Source organism: Harmonia axyridis, chromosome 7, assembly GCF_914767665.1.
Source record: "Harmonia axyridis chromosome 7, icHarAxyr1.1, whole genome shotgun sequence".
Taxonomy (NCBI): Eukaryota; Metazoa; Arthropoda; class Insecta; order Coleoptera; family Coccinellidae; genus Harmonia; species Harmonia axyridis.
The window spans coordinates 23,477,678-23,499,775 of NC_059507.1; the positions used below are offsets into that span (position 1 = coordinate 23,477,678).

The window sequence follows — 22,098 nt, forward strand, 5'->3', positions numbered from 1 at the left end:
CCACGCAAAGGATTTGTTTGTGGTTTCATGGCAAATGTGCAGAAATTAAACAATCATCTCATTTCTCACTTCTCCAATATATAAGAACTTCTTTTGATAATCTGGTCGTCTAACAAAATAATATTTCATATCAAAAGCACATATTTTATATTGAATTTGGCATTTTACTGGAAACGTTTTTATTTTCAAACTTTGGAATTTAGGTGTTTTGTTTTTATGTAATTCCAATGAATTTGGAGATTACCCGAAGTTGAGCTCCAATGAAAATTTTTTCTATTCTTTTATCATTTGAACCTTTATTTTATCGGAGACAAAATTATCAATCACCTCTAAAATTTCCTCAATTTACATTTTCAAATGTCTAAAATTCGAACGTCAAATAAAATATATAGATTCGAAACTATAGTAGAATCTAAAATGAAATTTCCATCAATGAGGAATAAATATACATTTAATAAATCCATTGTTTCACATTTTTGTTAGGTGATATTATGAGCATTTTATGAGTATATCATTCTGCATAATCTTCCAATCTTTAAATAACCTTCGGGACATTGATCTGAAAAAAAAGTAATGATGTGATTTCGCATAGTTTTTCAGGATTATTCAAATTTCAAATACGTCAACTTTTACCTATTGCTACGCAATTATTTTGTTTCTTCCTATGATTTTTTTGGCATGGGACTTCGATGATATTTTTCTCGAATAAATTATTTCGCTTCTCAGTTTTTTTGGTTGCTGTTTCATCTGAAAGAAATGAATTGGGGAATAAAATACTTTTGGTAATAACCATTCACGGAAGTTATCCAGCACCCTGCCAATCTCATGAGTTCATAATTTTTCTCCTCAAAAAAATGTTTATTTTAGCCGGTTTTTCGCTTGTACCCCTAATGTACCTTTTGTGTTTAATTTATATCGACAATTAAAAAAAAGTAGTGTTCAAATTCGTATTCATGCATTTTTTTTCATGAAATCCCAATTCTTGAATCAACCTGCAAAGTGATATGATGCGTGATATTTTCAACGCAATGTCATTCATTTCTTTTTTCGAAAATTTTTATTATACCTATTGATATGTAGGCTGATTTGTACATGAAATTTGATTATAGATTACTCCCCTCACTACTCAAAACAATTTTTCCATTTAGCATATTTCAGATTCGAATAAGGTAAAGAGTTATTTACATTTTAATGGTTTTAGAATGAGCTTATATGCACATCTATCCTTGACAGATTAAAAATTCTCAGTAGTGAATAATGAATCATAATTCTGTAGCAATAGGTCCAAAGATAAGAAGTAAATTTTCACTGATTTCTTCATCTTGAATATCTTCATATCGTTGTGTTTTGCGAAAAACAATGAAAAAATGAATTTATTTTCTGAAAGGATTGGCTTTGTATTATCTCTAGTTGCTTTTTTATGCTAATTTCGTAGAGTTTTATGGATCTATTAAAGACATAAAAAATATATATCATAAAAAATTTCACACCAAAATTTATCTCATTATAAGTTAAAACTAAAACAAAAAAAAAACTCAAACACTCTGTGAAGTGGATAACGAAAATAACCTTCGAAAAGCAGTAAAGTACAACTGACCTGGAGTAAATTTTAGACGCCAAATATCTATTTGAAGTGAGCATAAAACTACACTAACTGAAATAAATAAGAAAAAGAGTTTGAGAATTAGAGCCATTTGCACTTATAAAATTGAATTAATGATTCTGCTGGATGAATCGCAAGTGATCAATCCATACAAATTCTTAAACTCTTTCTACTAAGAAATATGAATATTCATAAGTTATATGTTTTATTTTTGTGACTGACTCAGTTGATAACGTGTCTATCTCTTTAGTTTCCTCGACAACTGTGCGTCTGAAGTTGCTACACATATCTGTTGCACAATGGATTTCCCAAGATTCAACCTATACGAAACTGTCGATTTCATTTTCATTATACCGATATCAAAGAAAATTGAGCAATTAGGTGAATATTTTCCTTATATTTTTGTGCATATTTTTTTGTTACCTTTTTCTTTCATACTATATTGCCGAAGGTTTTATTAAACAGAGTTAAAAATTCCAGGATTGATAGCCAAGGTCTGTTTTACCGATCGGAATGAGATTTGAAAATAAGTTGCAAAATCGTAAAACGATTATTCATTCAAAATGTCGTGGTTTTCGTGTGAATGAGATATTATAATTAGAATTCATCTATATATACTGAAACAAAAGTGTATATAGAAAATTTTATAACAGATATATTTGTAGTTCATTTGTAAATTTGTCTGTATCATCTTTCAGAGCTAAAATCAGGGATGTAGTTTATAGGGATCAGTGTGGGCTCAGTAATCAGTAATTCTCTCTTTTTTTGTCATATGACTCACTTATAATTAAACATTGAAACTAGAAAGTTATTGAAATTTTTTCTTTGTTACATTTTTTTTTTCTTCTCTTTTTCGATCATTATTGTCTCGAAATGTATAAGGCTTTTTTTCATATATTTTTCGTCAGGGTTTGAGTGGAAGAGGAGGGGTGTATGGCTTCATCACCATCTGAACTCCGCCCTGTGGTTGATTTTTTCGGAATTGTAATATTTTTTTTTTTGTTTTCTTCAATAAAGACATTATTATTATTATTATAAATTTAATGAAGAAATTCAATGTTATGATCAATTCAGTCATCATTTTCAACCGATGAACAGAAACATAAATGAATTGAAGAGTCGTTCATCATATTGATGATTTTTTCTATCAGAAAAAAAAATTCATTAAATTAATGAAATGTGCATTATTACCATGTTCAGTTCATTATTCGATCAGATGTACTTTGTATCAATAATGTATTACTCTTCATTGAAATTGTCCCGAAGCAGTTAATGTAGGTACGACTTCATGCATCTAAAGAGAAAAAACAGTCTTCAAACTCTTCTAAAATGGAACCCTCATTTTTTTATCCTGGTTTGTTTCGGCATTTGCCATTCTCAAAAACCATAAGATCTAAAATACAAAACAACAATAAAAACAAAAATAAAAGTAAAAACCAGTAAGTTTCCTGAATTTTTTTTTCAATTTTTCAATTCAAATCAATTTATTCAGGAGAGTAATATACAAACAAAGGTCAATATTTGGACGAGACACCTAAGCCAAGCTTGTGTTGTGTAACTTCGTCCAAGTGTACCTAATAATATGAACTCAAAAAAAAATTACACTAGGCAAGTTCAGTTGCGAGAAAAAAAATTAAATTCATAAAATAATGAAAACATACAAAAATCGGAATGAGAAATCAAGAAGCAGGCGAGGCAGGGGATGTCGGAAATTAATCTGAAACAAATCCATAAAAACTGTGATATTCTCCACCAAAAATAATTTTAATTTCTCAACTTTTCTTTTAGTACTTACATCTCTCGATGAAGTAGGCAATATATTGATGAATTTTGGTCCCAGATACGAAATGTAATGTTGTGTATGCGTTTTTTTACCGATTGCTTAACAGAATCCGGGACACATCCGTTCATGAAACACATATTCACTATGTGGCATAGGGGGGCCAAGAAAAACTGATGAAATTCTTTTATAATTTCAACTGATATACCATGAATACCAGTAGCAGTCTTATTCTTCAATGTTGAAATAATTTCAATCAATTCATTACACTGTACAGGATAAAGAAACAGCGAACCACGAACCCTTGAGTTCCTGAGGGGAATCTCAGAAATATTTGTTGTATTAATTTTATTAGCCATAGTTTCACCAACATTAGCAAAAAATTTATTGAAGTATTCTGCTTTTTCTACATCACTATTTATATTTTCTCCCCTCTCATCAATAACACGGTATTTATTACTCTCAACCCTCCCGAGCACCGTATTCATTACTTCATTTATCTGTTGCCAAATTTTCCTATAATTATTGTCCGCTTGTTTAATTTTATCCTCATAAACCTTATTTTTTGTAACTTTCATAAGACTGTTACGATATTTGGTATACTCTGTCCATGACTCAGCAGTTACCTTCTTCAAATGAATGAATGAAACTATTCTCATGTATCACTACTCAATAACATTGATCGTAACGAAAAAGACACATTGAAAAATTATTTTTTTATTTATTTAATTCACAAATTGGTTCCACGAATCATACGACCAACAAGTGTCATCAAGTAAAATATAAGAAATGTTCCATTTTCGGTAAACATTTGAGAACTTTTTTTACACCACCTCAGATCGAATTCGGTACAAAAAATCTCTTTCTCCGAAACGTGAATTTTAGATATTTTTTTCAGAATCCCTGTATTATATTTTGTGCTATTTTTCAGTGCATAAATTGAAGCAATCATTCAACAATATTCACGGGAAAAAACTGATTCGAAAAGGATTTAATTCACATATAGCATGAGAGAACATATGACAAGAGAAAAAAATTCAACATTTTCATACAACATCAAATATCTCGAAAATTGTGAGAATTTCATATGAATGATTTTTTCATATCAGGCAGAGCACATTCTGTTATACATTCCGTTTTCATTTGACGTGGTCTTTTTGGGACACCTGTATACGGCTAAATGGACAGAATAAATTTTGAAGAAGAATTTGTCATCACTGAGTCTCAAACTATTATTTGAGACCATTGTGATGAATGGGACGAACGACATCCAACTTTTACTTAATGATTGTTATTTGATTTTTGTTTTTTGATGCTGCATTAATGCACACTAACATTCTAACTACTTGTTACTTGTTATGTTGTTTTGTACAAATGCGCACACAGACAATCATTGTCCTGTATGTCTTTAGCAGAATTCACGGAGTATCTACAACTCAAACTTTACTAAAAAAAATCATGAACAACAATAGCATGAATTCGAAACGTTCCATGGTCAGACTTCACAGGAGCAAACTTTGTCCCGTAGTCTCTTGATATAACTAGACGTCTTCTTCGAGAATGTGCCCGAACTACCTGTACCAACACTACAAAGCTCTCCCTTTCCGAACTTTAGGGTCACAGTCTGCACGCCAGCAAATGGGAAAGTTTATGCACAAATTTCCTTGCCCTTTCCCATCCTAACTCTAGGTATACTTTGATGCCCAGTCCACTAAAACTTAAACTAGACATTGTGAATTCAAACTTAATTCCAACTCGAAAGCCAATTACTGATTTTAATTGAATTGTGAGTTGCGAAGAGAAGGCCCTTTGGGACAGAGAAAAGTTGGAAAATGCCCGCTACACATGTGGAATGAGAAGTGGGCTGATAGTTGTGAGTTTGTACAGTTTCTGTCTATTTCTACGCTAGTTTTGTTGATTGATGTTTGGAAATCATTTGGAATCGGATTTTTCATTTTGATTCAACATGTAAAAACTTTCGCATTGTCCGGAGAAAATATCCAAATACAATGCTTCTCCATCATAGAAAAACTTAAAAATACTTTTTTTCGGCAACCGTCCGGGAAGTGCTCACTTCCCGGACGCTTTTTCTCTGAGAAAGTAGCATTTCCCGGCCTAGTCCGGAAAGTACGTACTTCCCGGACTAGGCCGGAAAAGAATCATAGAATCCATAGCAACCGAGATAACGGCTGACAGTTCATATGATGAAATTAGTTGTCAAAAATTTGCATGTTTTTTGATCGCAATCGCAATAAAATATGGAAAGCAGCAGCGATAGTGTTATTTCACATGGTTGCCGAAAAAATATTGTACGCAACACGCCCGAAAATGGTTTTTTTGGACTCACAGACTTCCAGGACTCGCTTACGCTCGTCCTGGAATTTTGTCTATTCGTCCAAAAAAACCCTATTTTCCGGACTTGTTACGTAAATTACTATTTTCGGTAACCGTCCGGGAAATGCTCACTTCCCAGACGCTTTTTCTCTGAGAAAGTAGCTTTTCCCGGCCTAGTCCGGAAAGTACGTACTTCCCGGACTAGGCCGGAAAAGAATCACGTTGTTAGTGTCATTGTGAATATGAGAATCTTGGTAGGTATATTTCCAATAAATGCAGTTGATCATTACCATAGTAACCGAGAAAACGGCTGACAGTTCATATGAAATTAGTTGTCAACAATTTGCATGTTTTTTGATCGCAATCGCAATAAAATATGGAAAGCAGCAGCGATAGTGTTATTCTACGCGGTTGCCGAAAAAATATTGTACGCAACACGCCCGAAAATGGTTTTTTTGGACTCACAGACTTTGTGCCATTTTGTCTATTCGTCCAAAAAAACCCTATTTTCCGGACTTGTTACGTAAATTACTATTTATTAATACTCGCCGAAACTATCCACTTTATATACCTACATATATTTATTCAATTCCAAAAGATCCTTCATCCCGTTTAGCCCACCAAAAGTTAATTAGAGCACACTTTTTCCGATCCCTACATTCAGTTGTTTCAAAAATGATTTAATTTAGCATGAATTCGAGATAGGTATACACTGAGTCGTGAAGTATGGAACAAATTCATTTTTAGCTAAACAGACCATTTTAAGAAAGAATCCCGAAACACGTCGATTTTTTATTTTAATTTACCGTATTTTAAAAAATAATCTAATATACAGGGTGAATTACTTTCGAGTATTGACGTCACCGTAATTTTTTTCAAATGGAACACCCCATTTTGTCTCAATTTTCCGATTACTCTAGCTGAGCTGATTCCAAAAATGTATCACATGTTGATTCCAATTGGTACAGGGTGGACAAAAATAATATATTAAATCTAAGCAATAATTAAAACATTGTCATTGAACACCAATGAATTACTTAACAAATAATGACATTTCACAAAAAACTACACGACTATCTTTTTTTTGAATTGATAAGAAATAATTTCTTTCATATTCTGTCTGCTAGACCACAAGTACCCAACATGTTTGGAAACAGCTCATTTTTATTAATCTAAAAATGTAACAAACTACAGTGTGTTACATTCAAACCAATTGCCACTAGACAATAAGTATTTTTGATAATATTGTTAATTTAACTGATACAGAATGTTACGCGTTACTTTATGAGCACTCACAAAACTATTGTATTTTTGTCCACCCTGTACCTACTAATTGGAATTAACATGTGATACATTTTTGGAAACAGCTCAGCTAGAGTAATCGGAAAATTGAGACAAAATGGGGGTGTTTCATTTAAAAAAAATTACGGTGACGTCATTACTCAAAAGTAATTCACCCTGTATATTAGATTATTATTTTAAAATAAGGTAAATTAAAATCAAAAATCGAAGTGTTTCAGGATTATTTTTTAAAATGGTCTATTTAATTAAAAATGAATTTGTTCCATACTTTACGGACACAGTGTATATGACCTAATTGTAACATGACTATTAATACGTCGTTTTATCAACATTCAGGTATATCTATCACCGTTATCACAAATAACAATCGAATATTCAGTAACTAATTATATATAGGTTGTGATATTTGTTGCTGGAAATATAAAATTTGTATTGTAAAAGCTAGCAGTAGGTAATGTTCAACATTATGGAGAAGATTCTCAATGATATAAAGTTGTCTATCTGTGAAATAGAATATAAACGTACTTGATTTTCGACCATAGGTTGGTTACGTACCAACAAGATCTAAAGTTTCAACAGAATAAATATCAAAATACTGAAAAAGAAACTGCAACACCCAGAAGGAGCTGTTCAAATTTACATTTTTTTTTGGTAAAATATAGATAGTATAGCAAGAAGTAAATGATTGAAATTTTTTTGTGTTTAATTTGAACTTTTACTTATTGTATTTTAATGAACTCACTTATTATTATTATGTCATTCAAATATACTGAAAAAAAGATTGATTCTTTTTTATTTCAATTCGTGTCTTTCATATCACTGTTATAGGTTTACTCAAGACTAGTAGGAAATTATAAATATAATCACAATTAAAAACATATACTTTTATTTGTTGAACAACAATCAAGTAACAATCAAATTTAGAAGAATTCGAAGAATGTCTTATAAATAGCTGTTAACAAATTACATGTATGGAGTATTCTCCCTGAAAAAACATATAACATTCTGGAAGTGGGCCATACTTATATGAATATGTTCATAGAGTCGAGAACAAAGAACAACAAATATTTTCAAACAACTTCAAAATGCTGCTACCAGCTTAAATTCTACTCCGACTCTGGACTTATGTCAAATTGCAGCATCCCCTGTATCATCCTGAAGCTCTGCCCTTTCGTCTCGGGCACATAGAAATAGATAATAGCCAGCTGTATCGCAGGACAAATGCAAAACACCACAATCAAGTAGATATTATTCATTTCCAAGAAGAAATTAGTGATCAGGAAGGCAACCCCCCATCCAAGAACTCCAGCAACGGCCCCCACTCCAAACTTGATCTTCTGAGGCAAGATCTCGGCACATAAGATTTGTGGTATGAACGCGAAACCCAAATTATATGATAGGAAGAACGCAGAAATGCAAATTATCGGAGTATAATAGTCTGCTTTGAAATATGTAAAGTATACAGCAAGTGCGATGTTGGCTAAGACCACCCCACTTGCAGACACCAACAGATGTAACTTCCTTCCAAACTTATCCACAAACATGGTGGATAAAGAACTCCCTATCAATACTACCATACCTATGATGACGGTGGCATGCTTGGATTCCACTATAAGCTCAGTGTACGTAGCGTATGCCATGTAACCTGTCAACTGTTGGAAGATGAAGAGGGCCAAGACGATTATGATGGATTTCTGGATATGTTTTTGGGACAGAAGTGCCCCAAGAGATTCTCCATCTGTCATCTCCACTGCTCTCTTCATCTCTTGGATTTCTTCGTCTGCTGGTTCTTCACCGTTGGTGGGAGATGTGAGCTCGATGTAGACCTCTTTGGCGTTGTCGTATCTCTCGTTGGTGACGTAGAAATAAGGGCTTTCCACAGCTAGTAGTCCGAATGATATCAGGAACAGCAACGGGAAGACGCAGATCAGTATGTTGAACCATAACATCGACAGATAGTTGCCAGCTACGTAAGCTATGACTGTTCCGCATCCAGCGAAGATCTGGCGTGATACTAGCAGCTTTCCTCTGTCTGTATCTTTACAGATCTCTGATATGTACATAGGGAAGACGACGAAGCCAACACTAGATGCTATTCCACTCAAGAATCTCCCGACGTAGTACAAGGATAAGCTTGAGGTGGTATATAGACCAAATGCGATTAAGTGAATGAATCCCAGGGATAGAAGAGTGTATTTTCGGCCATATCTGGAGCAGAGGTAGCTGTAAGGTATGAGACCTGCCATGTAGCCAAGGCATATCAGGGATCCTAACCATTCTTGCTCACTTGTACTTAATTTTTTGTCTAGGGGGTTGCCAGGTTGTATGTATCTGAGTTTGGCCAGCACTGGCGAGGTCCAATAGATTGCGATTTCATTCGTCAGGGAATAGAGATATGCTGAAAAAAATAGAAAAAATAATTGAAATAATAATAATAATATAAATGTTATTGTTACTTCAATAGATCCAATGACCGAAATAATGTAGCTCTTATTCAAATTGAGTGTTCAAAATATAGTTTCTTACGTTTAACGAATTATGAGGATAGACACAAGATGAAAATCGATTATTCCGTTCTATAGAAGACGGTGAATTTGCAGCAGATTTTTCTGTTTGAAAAATGTAGATTTGCCTAGGAAACTCTGAAAGGTGTTTTTGTGATGATTTGGAAAAGTCAATTGTGAGGACTCAATTTGATAAAAAATCAAAAGCAGTTGAGGTTCGAATTGAAATATTATTGATGAAATTTTTCCTTGTGTTTAATTCGATATGATTCAACCATTTATCAACTTAAATCATATAAGTAGCCTTATAGTTTTAATTAGAAAAAAAAAGAATATAAAATTCGAGAATTTCTGTGATTTGAAGTCCCAAAAACTTTTGTCATAAATGTTATGATGATAAAATAATCTTAATTACATTCTTGTAAAGGAATGAAATTCAATCAAATCAAATTTATCATGAAAAAACTGATCTACAGAACGTAGTTAGAAAATTGAAAAATATTGAATTAAAAAATAATCGACATGTTTATTCAATAAAAATTTCAACTTACATGCAAAAACAATTGAATAGACCCTACTAGATGAATTGTCCACATTTTCGTCAGTCATGATTATTCAAAGATTTGTCTTATTGCTTTTCAATGGTTCAACAACAAAATTGTCTTTTCAGACAAAACAATACAAACACACAAATACATGAACCATCACTAATATGAAAAGTTTATCCATAAAATATTTCTTCAAGGTAAAGATGTGTTGTTGAAGAGAACATATGTTTACTGATTAAAAGAATCAAATATAGAAAGGAAACACATTTGAAATATATTTTCATTATGTATTGTTTCCACTTAATATTTCTACTTACTTTTGTGAACTATTTGGGTGATATTATACAATCAAGATAGCGATTTCAATCAATGATTTGAAAAACTAAGAATGAAAAGATTTGAAGCAAGGAAATTCATCACGATGAACGGTACAATATAAAATACAACAAATCAAAAATTATACGAGACAATTTGTTATGATAGAAATTTTATTGTCAGTTCTATTCATCGAAAAATGTTTCGGATAAATTCTACTTCAAATTTATACTTACTTGTGAATACAATGTAACGAACTTTTCTGGACGAATGAAAGTCAACATCACGCGTCATTTTTGCGATTCAGTTGATAAAACCCTTGAAATTGTTAAAAACAACACTAATACCGAGTCATTTCAATGTATTTTTGTTATTTTTCACAAAAAATCTACACTAAAATATAAGTAAGTATTTATGGTTCCACAATGAGAATATGTGGGAAAATAATGCATTTTCATTTGAATTTTCCTCAAATTCATTGATTTATGTCGTATTGCGGTTAAATACTAGATAATTTAGAGCAGGATTCATACCTGCTGATATTACTGACTATTATTGATAAAAATAACGTTGAGAATAATGATATATATAATATGATATTCAATCCTTAATTCTTCATAGTGACCACGGTAACAGTAAAAATAATAGTTTCTTCAGTTAAATACGAATAAAAATTCCATGAACATTCCAACAACGTAATACTACGTATTTGCAGAATCAAAAATGAAAAAGATTTTTCTGAAAAAATGTTTCCTGCAGAAATTTTCGAAAATTGTGAGACTTCGTCACCACCATTTTTTTTCATTTGAATCCCATTAACTCATAAACCGTTGAGTTTATACCCAAGGTATGACATATTGCTGAAATTTCATCAAAAAAGGTACTTATGATATAATAATGTACTGGGAGTGTCATTTGAAATGAGGAAGTAGTAGTCTATTTCCGGTATAACCGGAAGTTGTAGAGATCTGAAAATTTTAGTAAGATAGATCATTGTCTGAAACCCCAATATGCAAATTTTCAGCACAAAATTATGTTTAGTTTTCCATAAACGTCTAATAGGCCATTGTCGTGCTAAATCCATCAAGATGTCATTGCTGTCGGTTATTTTATCGAGATGGAGAGCTCTGACGTAATGATACAACTGAAATCGGCATGAATTTTCGAGTGGTTTTTTTAATTGTCAATCTTGATTTCAACCTAGCTTAGTTGTATTTGTTGTTATGGAAAGATTGGTAAATTTTTTTCGATATTCTAGTTGTATTTTTGAAGGTTCTGGTAACGCAATCCGCAGGAAATTTTACAGCCTAAAAACTTGTGATATCTACCTCCAATTCCAAAATTTCAACTTAGTCTTATACTTTCAAGTTATGCACCTTATTCAATTCAAAATGGCCTTCATTAACAGCATCTGTTAATTTCTTGCGTTTCCATAGAAACAACTGCTCAAAAGCCCAATTTAATTGTTCTACCAAGCGAGATGTGGGCAAAGTGCCGTGTGGAATAATATTTCTCACAGTATGAGCAATACATAGTTTTGAAATTGAGTGAGCTATGAAGAATACGCTATTATCCATGGCAGATATAGGAAAAGTATAGTGTGCAACAGTAGCTCGAATAATATCAAGTAGCTTGATATATTAAATCAAGCAATAAAAATCTCGAATCTAGTCCAGTTCAAGTATGTAATTTGTCACAAGCTTGATTTTCAAGTCAAGTACCTACTTGGTTAAAACATCAAGCTACTTGACTTGATGAATTTCTATTTACGTTCTCTATCAAAAATTGTCTTCAATTGGCGAAATTTGAGTACTCAATATATCTAATTTTTTTTTCAGATCATTGCTTGGTGCTTCGAGAATTCAACTCTCAAAATTCAGGCTGTCTTCAGGCATTTTCCAGGGAGACTCACTCGCCGTTTCCGCGTAGACAGGACCTTAATTTTATGCCTAATTACAAAAGAAAGGCAAGCAGGGAGCAAGCAAGGATAGAGAACGAAGTAAGAACCATTATATGAAATTCCAGGGTAAATAATCCGAATGAAAACTGTGGTGGACGCGCTTTATAAACATACCTATTCAAAATTACCTCTTGGTATGTTTGTTATTTACATTCCTTCCGTTATGTTTCATGCTTGGCTTTCCAGCATTTTCCAACTTGGAGCTGATCTCGCTTTCCGTGCAGAGGCATCATTTTAATTTTCGCGTTGAGGTTGGTTTATTTTAGCGGACTTTATATGTTATAAGTTTGGTGACTTGAGACTAGTGTTGATTTCTGACGAACTAACAGGAATAGAAGGAGTTGGATTCGATTTGGTAGGTTGATGGAGTTGAAATGTCTGGTCTATTCTTTACTCGGTTCATACAGAAAGTTATTTTTCCCACAACTGCTATGAAAAGTAGAGTTTGGATCACTCAATTTCAAAACTATGTATTGCCATAGTATAAGGAAAGTATATAGCATTCCTTATACTATGGTATTGCTCATACTGTGAGAAATATTATTTCTCACGGCACTTTGCCCACACCTCGCTTAGTAGACCAATGAAATTGGGCTTTTGAGTCGTTTCTATGGAAAGGCAATGAATTAGCACATACTGTCAACGAAGGCCATTTTGATTTGAATCAAGTTCATTACTTGAATTATTGAAATTTGTGCAGTTGTAGGAAAAGTATAGTGTGCAACATGTGGAGAAAGTCCTTTTCTCGCTCATGTGTTTGCCGCACTCGCGAGAAAAGTTGGACTTTCCCCACTTGTTGCACAATCTACTATTTTACATCAATTTCCAATGTTTTTCAACATGTATCCATCGTTAAGGACGAAAATACATACACGAAAAACATACTTCCTAAATTGAAGGTGAAAACGAAAATTCCTCGAATTTAAAAAAAAGTCATATAAACAAACGCATTGTTCTGTTTTTTTATAGCATCTTCCTTACAGAAGATATTCAAACCTAAATTTGCCTTATATTTCCAATTCAAAGTTTCTATCATGTGATTTGCTAACTTTGAGTGCTGTAGTGCGTTACTCACAGCCTATATATTAATTGTAACCATATAATGTAAACCAGTACGCGTATATAAAAGTATCATGTTATACGTAGAGAATAAACAACTGAATAATAAGTGCATCTCTTCAACCTTGCTACTCCTGCTAGTAGTTTTCTCACATTTCTATGAAATCTATTGGTAGATTTTGGTAGTTTTAGAAATCTAAAAGCTGGAGCCACATTGAAAATATATGAAATAGATTCGAAAAAAGAGAATATTAGAAACAAAAAAATATATAAAATTTATTCAAAAAATATTACACACTTACATATATGTATTTATATAAAAAACCAAAAAGAATGAAATTTTTTCTCAGGAAGAAACAAAACGAATTTCGCCGAAGCGGCAAATATTGGAGAGCGGCATTTTCTACTTTTCCCGAATAATATGAAATTAACTAGGATTAGGCGTGGGCGCATTCGAATTTAAAACAATGGTTAATCCGCATCATCTGATTGTTTCACTCAATCATCTAAAAAAAAAAAAAATGTTCAAGTGTTTCATAAAATCGAAACTCAGCAGAAGAACTTGAAGTCACAGGGCCCGCTCTAGCAGGCCGGCAAATATTGGAGGGTGGCATTTTCTACTTTTCCAAGAATTTTGATAAAAAAATGGATTGGAAAAATATCTATACGTTTCACATATAGCCAAGTGTTTTATTTCTTTTATCAATATTCAACGATTTTTTGTCAACACCTGCATCCTCAGCTCCTGTTGAAAGACAGAGCTGCTCTTACAGTTATAAAAACCCACAATAGCTTAGGCGACAAATCTGTAAGATGCCTCATGTGTCTTAGATCCTGGATGGAAAATAATAAAATCAAACAAAGCCTGGGGGTTCCTCAATGTTAAGAAACTTTATTTTTTCATTATTTTTCTTTTTAATTCATAGTGTTTTAATTTATGTTCCTATTTAAAAAATCTTGATATTTTCGGTTCTTTTATACAAGTTTAATATGTAAAAGTGTTTTATGGAAGATTTATTCTCATTTCATCATTTTTTTATTGATGTGACACTACACAATAAAACTGCTAAAAATCAAGTAGCTCGATATGATTCAAGAACTTGATAAATGAATACTTGACTTGACATTGAAAAACTACTTGATTTGAGCTTAACTTGATTTCAAGTCAAGCTCAAATCCAGTAGTTTTTCAAGCCAAGTAGCTTGAAAATCAAGCCAAGCCGTGAATCTCAACTTTAATTTCAGAATCGTGATATTAATGAACAGGGATGCATAATATCAATCAATAAGGGTAAATTTTAAGAAATGAAATGTCATTATATTGATGAAAATGAACATTGTATCAATTAATTCAAGTTGATTTTTAATTTTATACTATGAACATTTTTTTTCAATTGTGGATTCGATTTGGTAGGTTGACAGTGTTGAAATGGTCTATTTTAGACTCAGTTCATATTTGGCAGAGAGTTATTTTCTGCCCATATGTCTTACCTCTTCGAAAGTTCACAATAAAATTGAAAAACATTCATAAGAAGAATTTTCGTTGGTGAAACAAGCCCACAAAATGGAATTTATTTAACTTTGCAATTATTTCAAGGAAACAATTAAAAATTTTTTTCGCATTTTTGAAAGCGTGAAAATTCCCTAGGAAAGTTCCTCTTGGAGAATATTTCCGAAAGAATGATCAGATAGGTAACCCTAGCAACACCTTTTCCTCCCTAGGTCAACATATTTATGTTAGCGTGAAATTTCCAGGAAAATCCATCCGTTAGTTTTCCCCCGACTTTTCGTACAATCATCGATCCAGAATTTCCTAGGAACCCATCCTGATCCCTTGAGAATCTAACTCAACAACTTTGCAATTATCCAATGTTGTGAAACTTTCCTGACAGCGTTCAAAAATTACTCATTTAAACAAAATTACACCAATGATTTTAGTCCAGAAGGGTGGATACACAATGAGCCGGTGGAAATTATTTTATGGTGCGTGAGGTGCCCGCCGAGGCAGTGGCGTACCGTAACAGACTAGTGCGAATTAGGGTAAGGTATATCGCCGAGAATTTCAGAGCGGTTACTAGTGGTTTTCAATATTTCAGGTAGGGATTCACGGCTTGGCTTGATTCTCAAGCTACTTGGCTTGAGCTTGACTTGATTTCAAGTCAAGTTCAAGTCAAGTAGTAGTTATTCAGTCTCAAGTCAAGTCAAATATTTATTGATCAAGTAGGTACTTGAATCATATCAAGCTACTTGATTTTCAGCAGTTTTATTGTGTTGTGTCACATCAATAAGAAAATTATTAGGAACCTTGAAAAAACACTTTTATTTATTGAACTTATTGTATAAAAGAACCGCAAATATCAACTTTTTCAAATAGAAACATAAATTAAATCATTATAAATCATAACAAAATGAAAAACAATGAAAATATAAATTTTCCAGGCTTTGTTTGATTTCATAATTTCACATCTAGGATCTAAGACATATTAGGCATCTTATAGATTTGTCGCCTAACTTATTGCGGGTTCTGTAACTGTAAGAGCAGCTCTGAAAAATTGTATGTAACCTTACTACCTATGATATACGGACCATACCCTTATTATTGTAATAAAGGTATTTGGGATAGTTGGGCTAACAAGTAACATCTGAGATCAATTCCTTAGTCAAAACATGGCCAGCAGAAAATAAATAATAATAATAATAATAACTTTATTTAGCACTCGGCTATTGAAAACAATACAAATGCAATCCACTAACTTAATTAAATTCTTCATAAATATAACTCATTAAACATTTTTTGAATTCTCTATAATTATTACAATATTTCATCTTTTCAGGTAGTTTATTGAAGATAACTAATCCCCTGCTAAATGTGGATTTATTCATTGATGTAGTATTAACTTTTTCTATGTAAAAATCATCTCGACGTCGTGTATTATAATTATGTATCTCATTAGCAAATTTTAAGTTTTCACTCAAATATTCAGGTAATTCAAGAACGTTTGGAGCATTTTTCATGATTTGTTGTATTTTTCTGCCACACGAATAGCAAAAAATTAGCAAGAAAGTATCACGAAAATTTTCATAAAAAAACAAACATCAAAAATCAAACTGGAATTAATTTTCTGTTTATTTGAATTTTGATATCTCTGTTCCAGTATTTTTCAACAATAATACAGACTGTTTTTATTCGATTATGGACGACATGGAAGTACAGAAATGTCACCAATCATATGTAAATGAACATATATTTATCTATCTATATCTTAAATCTCCAAAATCGGTTAACTGATTTGAAATCGAAATTTCACCTGATTTTCGAAAAAATCCTGTAGGTTCTGAGGTGACTGAATATTATTTCCCAACTCACACATATGTATTTTATCTCTACCTGAGAGTTGTCCCATTGGTCATCAGACACCTTATTTAATGAGATAAAGGAAAATATGTCATTGCTATGATGACGTTGTATAAATTGATTTTTATTTCTAGGTCTTACAATGAAAAAAAAAACAGTTCATTGTAATTAAGGATGGCAATCATAAAGTTGATTTCCTTGATAAAATTTACAGGGTGTCTCAAATTCGATGCTCACTGAGAGCATCTCAAGAACTAGAAGATTCAGAGAAAAAAATCTTCAAGAACCCTCGATCTCTTTTTTGGATATCTCTAGATAGATTTTTTCTCGAGTAACAAGGCGTTTCTGAAAAATGACTCTTTCAAATATTTTGCTATATCTTGGTTTTTGCTTGCAATCAAAACAATTCGGAAACTTTTTTTTTCGATAATTTTTATAGTTTATATGATACTCATAGCAGCTGATAGAAATTGATTACCGTTTTAGAGATATACAGGAGAGTTCTTAAATGGGACACCCTATATTTTTCAACGCAATTTATTAGCTGCAGATTTGTCGAAAATCATCCCGCTATCGGTTTTTCAAAAATGTCATCCATTTCTGAAATATTGAGCTTTTTAACTTCATTTTTTTGAGGGAACACCTCATATATAAATATTTCTCATTTATTTCGATATTCAATTCATTTTGTGTCTATTGTATAATTGTAATTCAGTCGTATATAGGGTGTCCCATTTAATGAGAAATGAATTATAGTTTCAGATATATAGAGGAGAGCTGGTGTACTTTTTCATCAATACAATGAAATTTAATTTCATTGGACTATTTATGAACGATTCTGAAATTGATGTTGAGTGTTCGTTGTTTCGATGAAATATTCATTGGATAGAGGAACTTTTTTCATCACATGTATAAAATCGTACATTAACGGCTTCGGACAATTTCAGAGAACAGTAGTGCATTATTGATGCAAACAATAAACCAAACATTGTAATGATAAACATTTCATTGATTTAATGGTTGTTGATTGATACAATATAAAACTTTCATCAGTATTAATGACTTTACATTGAATTAATGTATTAATATTAATTTATTGGTTGAATTCATGAAAGCAATTGAATTTTCCATTGAATTGTATACACTTTGGTTCTGTGTGAAAGACAAACAACTAATGAAGTAATTAACGAAAGGAATATAAACCAAGCGAAGGATTTTAGGGAATTATGAATAATGAAACAGGTACGAAAAAAGAAATTAAATAGGAATTGAAAACATAGAAAAAGTATAAAATTTGTAAAAACGAAGAAACTGAAAATATCATTGAAACGATGACGTTGAAAGTATAGCTTTTCATTTCTAGATCCTCGCCTCAAAACTTTCATATATACGAATCACAAGCGACTACAGCTCCAAATCAAATTAACACAACGTCCATTCTACCATTTCCAGAAGGAAACAATAAATCATAACGCACAATACTTTCCACCCATTCCAAAATGGACTCTGACCAGTATCACCTTCGACCCGGATAGCAAACAATGGCAATGCACGCGCCGCCCTCGTCTCTCGTGCGCCATAGGTTTCGTAACCCTTTACACCCTCAGCGATGTAATTTCAGGTCGAGGCAGACCTTCCCCCTCCCCTCTTCAGCCCTCTGCGGACCGTGCTCTAGGAATGGACCCTCGCTAAATAATTGCCGACTGTGTGTGACCTCTTGAGACCAGAGGAGAATCATGCCGGATTTTGCCCCAGCCCACGCATCCTTGGATCCTGTTTCCTTGTTCTATTGCATTATGCAGAAAGTTCGTCGCCTCGTTCTGGGACAGGAAGGGTTGCTGCCTAATGTACGGAAAGCACCCGATGTGGAAAATTGAGAGAGAGAGTTGGGCTTGATCACGGTGAAGTTCAAGTGCCCCCGACCCTGGTTGATGGAGGAGATTTTTGTTGAAGCGTTTGGTGTAGAGTAGGGGGCGCTGTACAAATCTGAGCTGTGTTTTGCTTACTTTTATTTTTTTACAAACCATACCAAGTATCTCATCTGTTTTACTTAATGGAAAAACCTCTCTTCTGTGGCTAACCCGTTAATTCTGCCATTTCTTGTAGAACAAAATCGAGCGAGAATATCTTAGATCCACATAGATTTTATTGTTATATTTTATTATTTTATAGAGCATCATGTTTTGATTACTTTTATTTTATCACAAACCTTTCCAAGTATCTCATCTGCTTAACTTAATTAAAAAAAAAAACCTCTCTTCTGTTGTTAACCCGTTCATTCTGCCACATCTTGTAGACCAAAATCGATCGAGAATATCTTAGATACACATAGATCTTATTGTTATATTTCATTATTATATAGGGTTTCATGTTTTGGTTACTTTTATTTTATTACAAACCATACCAAGTATCTCATCCGCTTCACTTAATTAATAAAAACTATCTCTTCTATTGCTAACCCGTTCATTCTGCCACATCTTGTAGACCAAAATCGACCGAGAATATCTTAGATTCACATAGATCTTATTGTTATATTTCATTATTATATAGTGTTTCATATTTTGGTTACTTTTATTTTATTACAAACCATACCAAGTATCTCATCTGCTCAACTTATTTATAAAAAAACTATCTCTTCTATTGCTAACCCGTTCATTCTGCCACATCTTGTAGACCAAAATCGATCGAGAATATCTTAGATTCACATAGATCTTATTGTTATATTTCATTATTATATAGGGTTTCATGTTTTGGTTACTTTTATTTTATTACAGACCATACCAAGTATCTCATGTGCTCAACTTAATTAATAAAAAACTATCTCTTCTATTGCTAACCCGTTCATTCTGCCACATCTTGTAGACCAAAATCGACCGAGAATATCTTAGATTAGGGCTGCCATACGTCCCGGTACGCCGGGACATGTCCCGGTTTGGACCATTGAGTCCCGGTGTCCCGGTTAGTTATTGAATTGTCCCGGTCAGTAATTTGACCGTTATGAGATTCTATTTCCTTATATAGAGTAGGTGAGACAAAATTTTTCTTCATGGAATCTCAACGGATTCCAGTAATCATAAATCTGAAATTCTGTTTCCGTTGCTCAAACATTATTTTTCAGTAACCGAAGGATTGAAATTGAAATTATTAAAAAATGGCCAAATAAATCGTCTTATACAATCACTTTATTTTATATTGAATCCTTAGAGGACCGTTATATTTACATATAAAATATTTTCACTGTCAGTGCGGATAACACAAATAGGTACTTCCTTCGAAGTAAAATAAAGGCGAGTTTTTTTTAATTAGAAAAGATTTTTTCCGAAGGTAACGAAACTATCGGTTGTCCAGCGCATAGACTTCACAATACTGCTTCCACTTCCGCCGATATGATGTCAATTTCTGTCCAGTCTATTGGTCTTAAAATTTACAAATATTTTTCGATATTTTCTGTGAGGATCGAACGATGAAAGGTTCCCGTGAGTATGCAGAAACAACTTACAGCAATGTACTTTCTTATTCTAGAATTCGATGGCTTTTACTACTTCTGGCTATTGAACGCTTGCTGAAGCTATGGGTGTCATTGGAAAAAAATTTCTTAGCTGAAAAAAGTGCCTTTAAAGCTGTAACCGATTTTTTTTACTCTTTATTAGAACTTTATACTCTATTTCTACACAGTCAAGCATTTCTGATTGACAAACCGATTGAAAGGATTGAAAAATCATTAATTACTGCACTATTATCAAAGTGAAAATTAATTGAGAGGATAGGTACCTACTAAGAAAGAGTTGAATGGAAGATTACTACCTAAATAAATATTTTGGGAACCAAACAAGACAAGTCTAGAACAAACTAAAGAATGCTAGCACGATGAATACAATGCAATAAGTTAAATTTGACAGTGAAGTCAGAGATTTTTCACAACACCCGTTATCTCGAATATAATGGATTCGGCCAATGACAAAATTCGATATATTTGTATGAATGTTTTTGAATGCTGTTCCTTAATTAAATCTAGTGGAAGAATCTGTTGTATATTGAATGGGAAAGGTTTAACGCTTGAAGATTCCGTTTATGAAAAATTTAAGTACCTATTTGAATTCTTTCATTTTCGCAGAAATTTCAAAACGATAAATAGATGTTGTTTCTCAATAAAACAAGGGAACAATAAATAAAGACGAATCTCATTAAATGTGCCTAAATATTCTCGCAATTCTGGAACACAATGTTCATGTGTGACATACGTAGAATTTTATAATTATATGAGGAAAAATTACTTGAAAAGGCCTAAACTTTGAAATTTATAAATGGGCTAAAAAAATGGCACCGAGGATTAAGCCTGAACAAAAGGGTACAAACCTACTTGTTTATTGTTGCGACTTCAGGTTGTTTTCATTGCAAGTTGATATTATTTTTGTTCTTTATAAATTATTTCAGATATGTCCGAATAAATCTTATTTTATTGGAGAATGTGTCGAGGAATGTGTTATAATTCAACGTGCAAAAATGTCAATAACCCTAGAAACCCTGGATTATTATTAAATGATTACCTCTCAGATGAGGTTTTAATTTTGTTGTGGTATTTCAACCTATTTCTGTGTCTCTTGTCCCGGTCGATGTTCCAACATTTATGGCAGCCCTATCTTAGATTCACATAGATCTCATTGTTATATTTCATTATTATATAGGGTTCCATGTTTTGGTTACTTTTATTTTATTACAGACCATACCAAGTATCTCATCTGCTCAACTTATTTATAAAAAAACAATCTCTTCTATTGCTAACCCGTTCATTCTGCCACATCTTGTAGACCAAAATCGACCGAGAATATCTTAGATTCACATAGATCTTATTGTTATATTTCATTATTATATAGGGTTTCATGTTTTGGTTACTTTTATTTTATTACAGACCATACCAAGTATCTCATGTGCTCAACTTAATTAATAAAAAACTATCTCTTCTATTGCTAACCCGTTCATTCTGCCACATCTTGTAGACCAAAATCGATCGAGAATATCTTAGATACACATAGATCTTATTGTTATATTTCATTATTATATAGGGTTTCATGTTTTGGTTACTTTTATTTTATTACAGACCATACCAAGTATCTCATCTGCTCAACTTATTTATAAAAAAACTATCTCTTCTATTGCTAACCCGTTCATTCTGCCACATCTTGTAGACCAAAATCGACCGAGAATATCTTAGATTCACATAGATCTTATTGTTATATTTCATTATTATATAGGGTTTCATGTTTTGGTTACTTTTATTTTATTACAGACCATACCAAGTATCTCATCTGCTCAACTTATTTATAAAAAAACTATCTCTT

At 32.5% G+C, this 22,098-nt stretch overlaps 1 protein-coding gene and 1 long non-coding RNA gene across 3 annotated transcripts; both read right to left on the bottom strand.

The window, feature by feature from the left end:
- Positions 1-433: 433 nt before the first annotated feature.
- On the bottom strand, positions 434-1,833 carry LOC123684821. Its single transcript, XR_006748192.1, has 3 exons — positions 1,598-1,833; positions 634-747; positions 434-559 (listed from the first exon to the last, which is right to left on the bottom strand). It is a non-coding gene; the product is annotated as an uncharacterized LOC123684821 (long non-coding RNA).
- A 6,055-nt stretch (positions 1,834-7,888) lies between these two features.
- LOC123684822 (facilitated trehalose transporter Tret1-like) lies at positions 7,889-10,824 on the bottom strand. Of its 2 annotated transcripts, none has more exons than XM_045624295.1 (2): positions 10,623-10,824; positions 7,889-9,417 (listed from the first exon to the last, which is right to left on the bottom strand). In XM_045624295.1, the coding sequence occupies exons 1-2, from the start codon at positions 10,678-10,680 to the stop codon at positions 8,126-8,128; spliced, it is 1,350 nt and encodes a 449-aa protein (XP_045480251.1). In that variant the 5' UTR covers positions 10,681-10,824; the 3' UTR covers positions 7,889-8,125. The 2 variants fall into 2 exon arrangements, with proteins under 2 accessions (XP_045480251.1, XP_045480250.1); XM_045624294.1 differs by lacking the exon at positions 10,623-10,824 and adding an exon at positions 10,075-10,259.
- Positions 10,825-22,098: the final 11,274 nt, after the last annotated feature.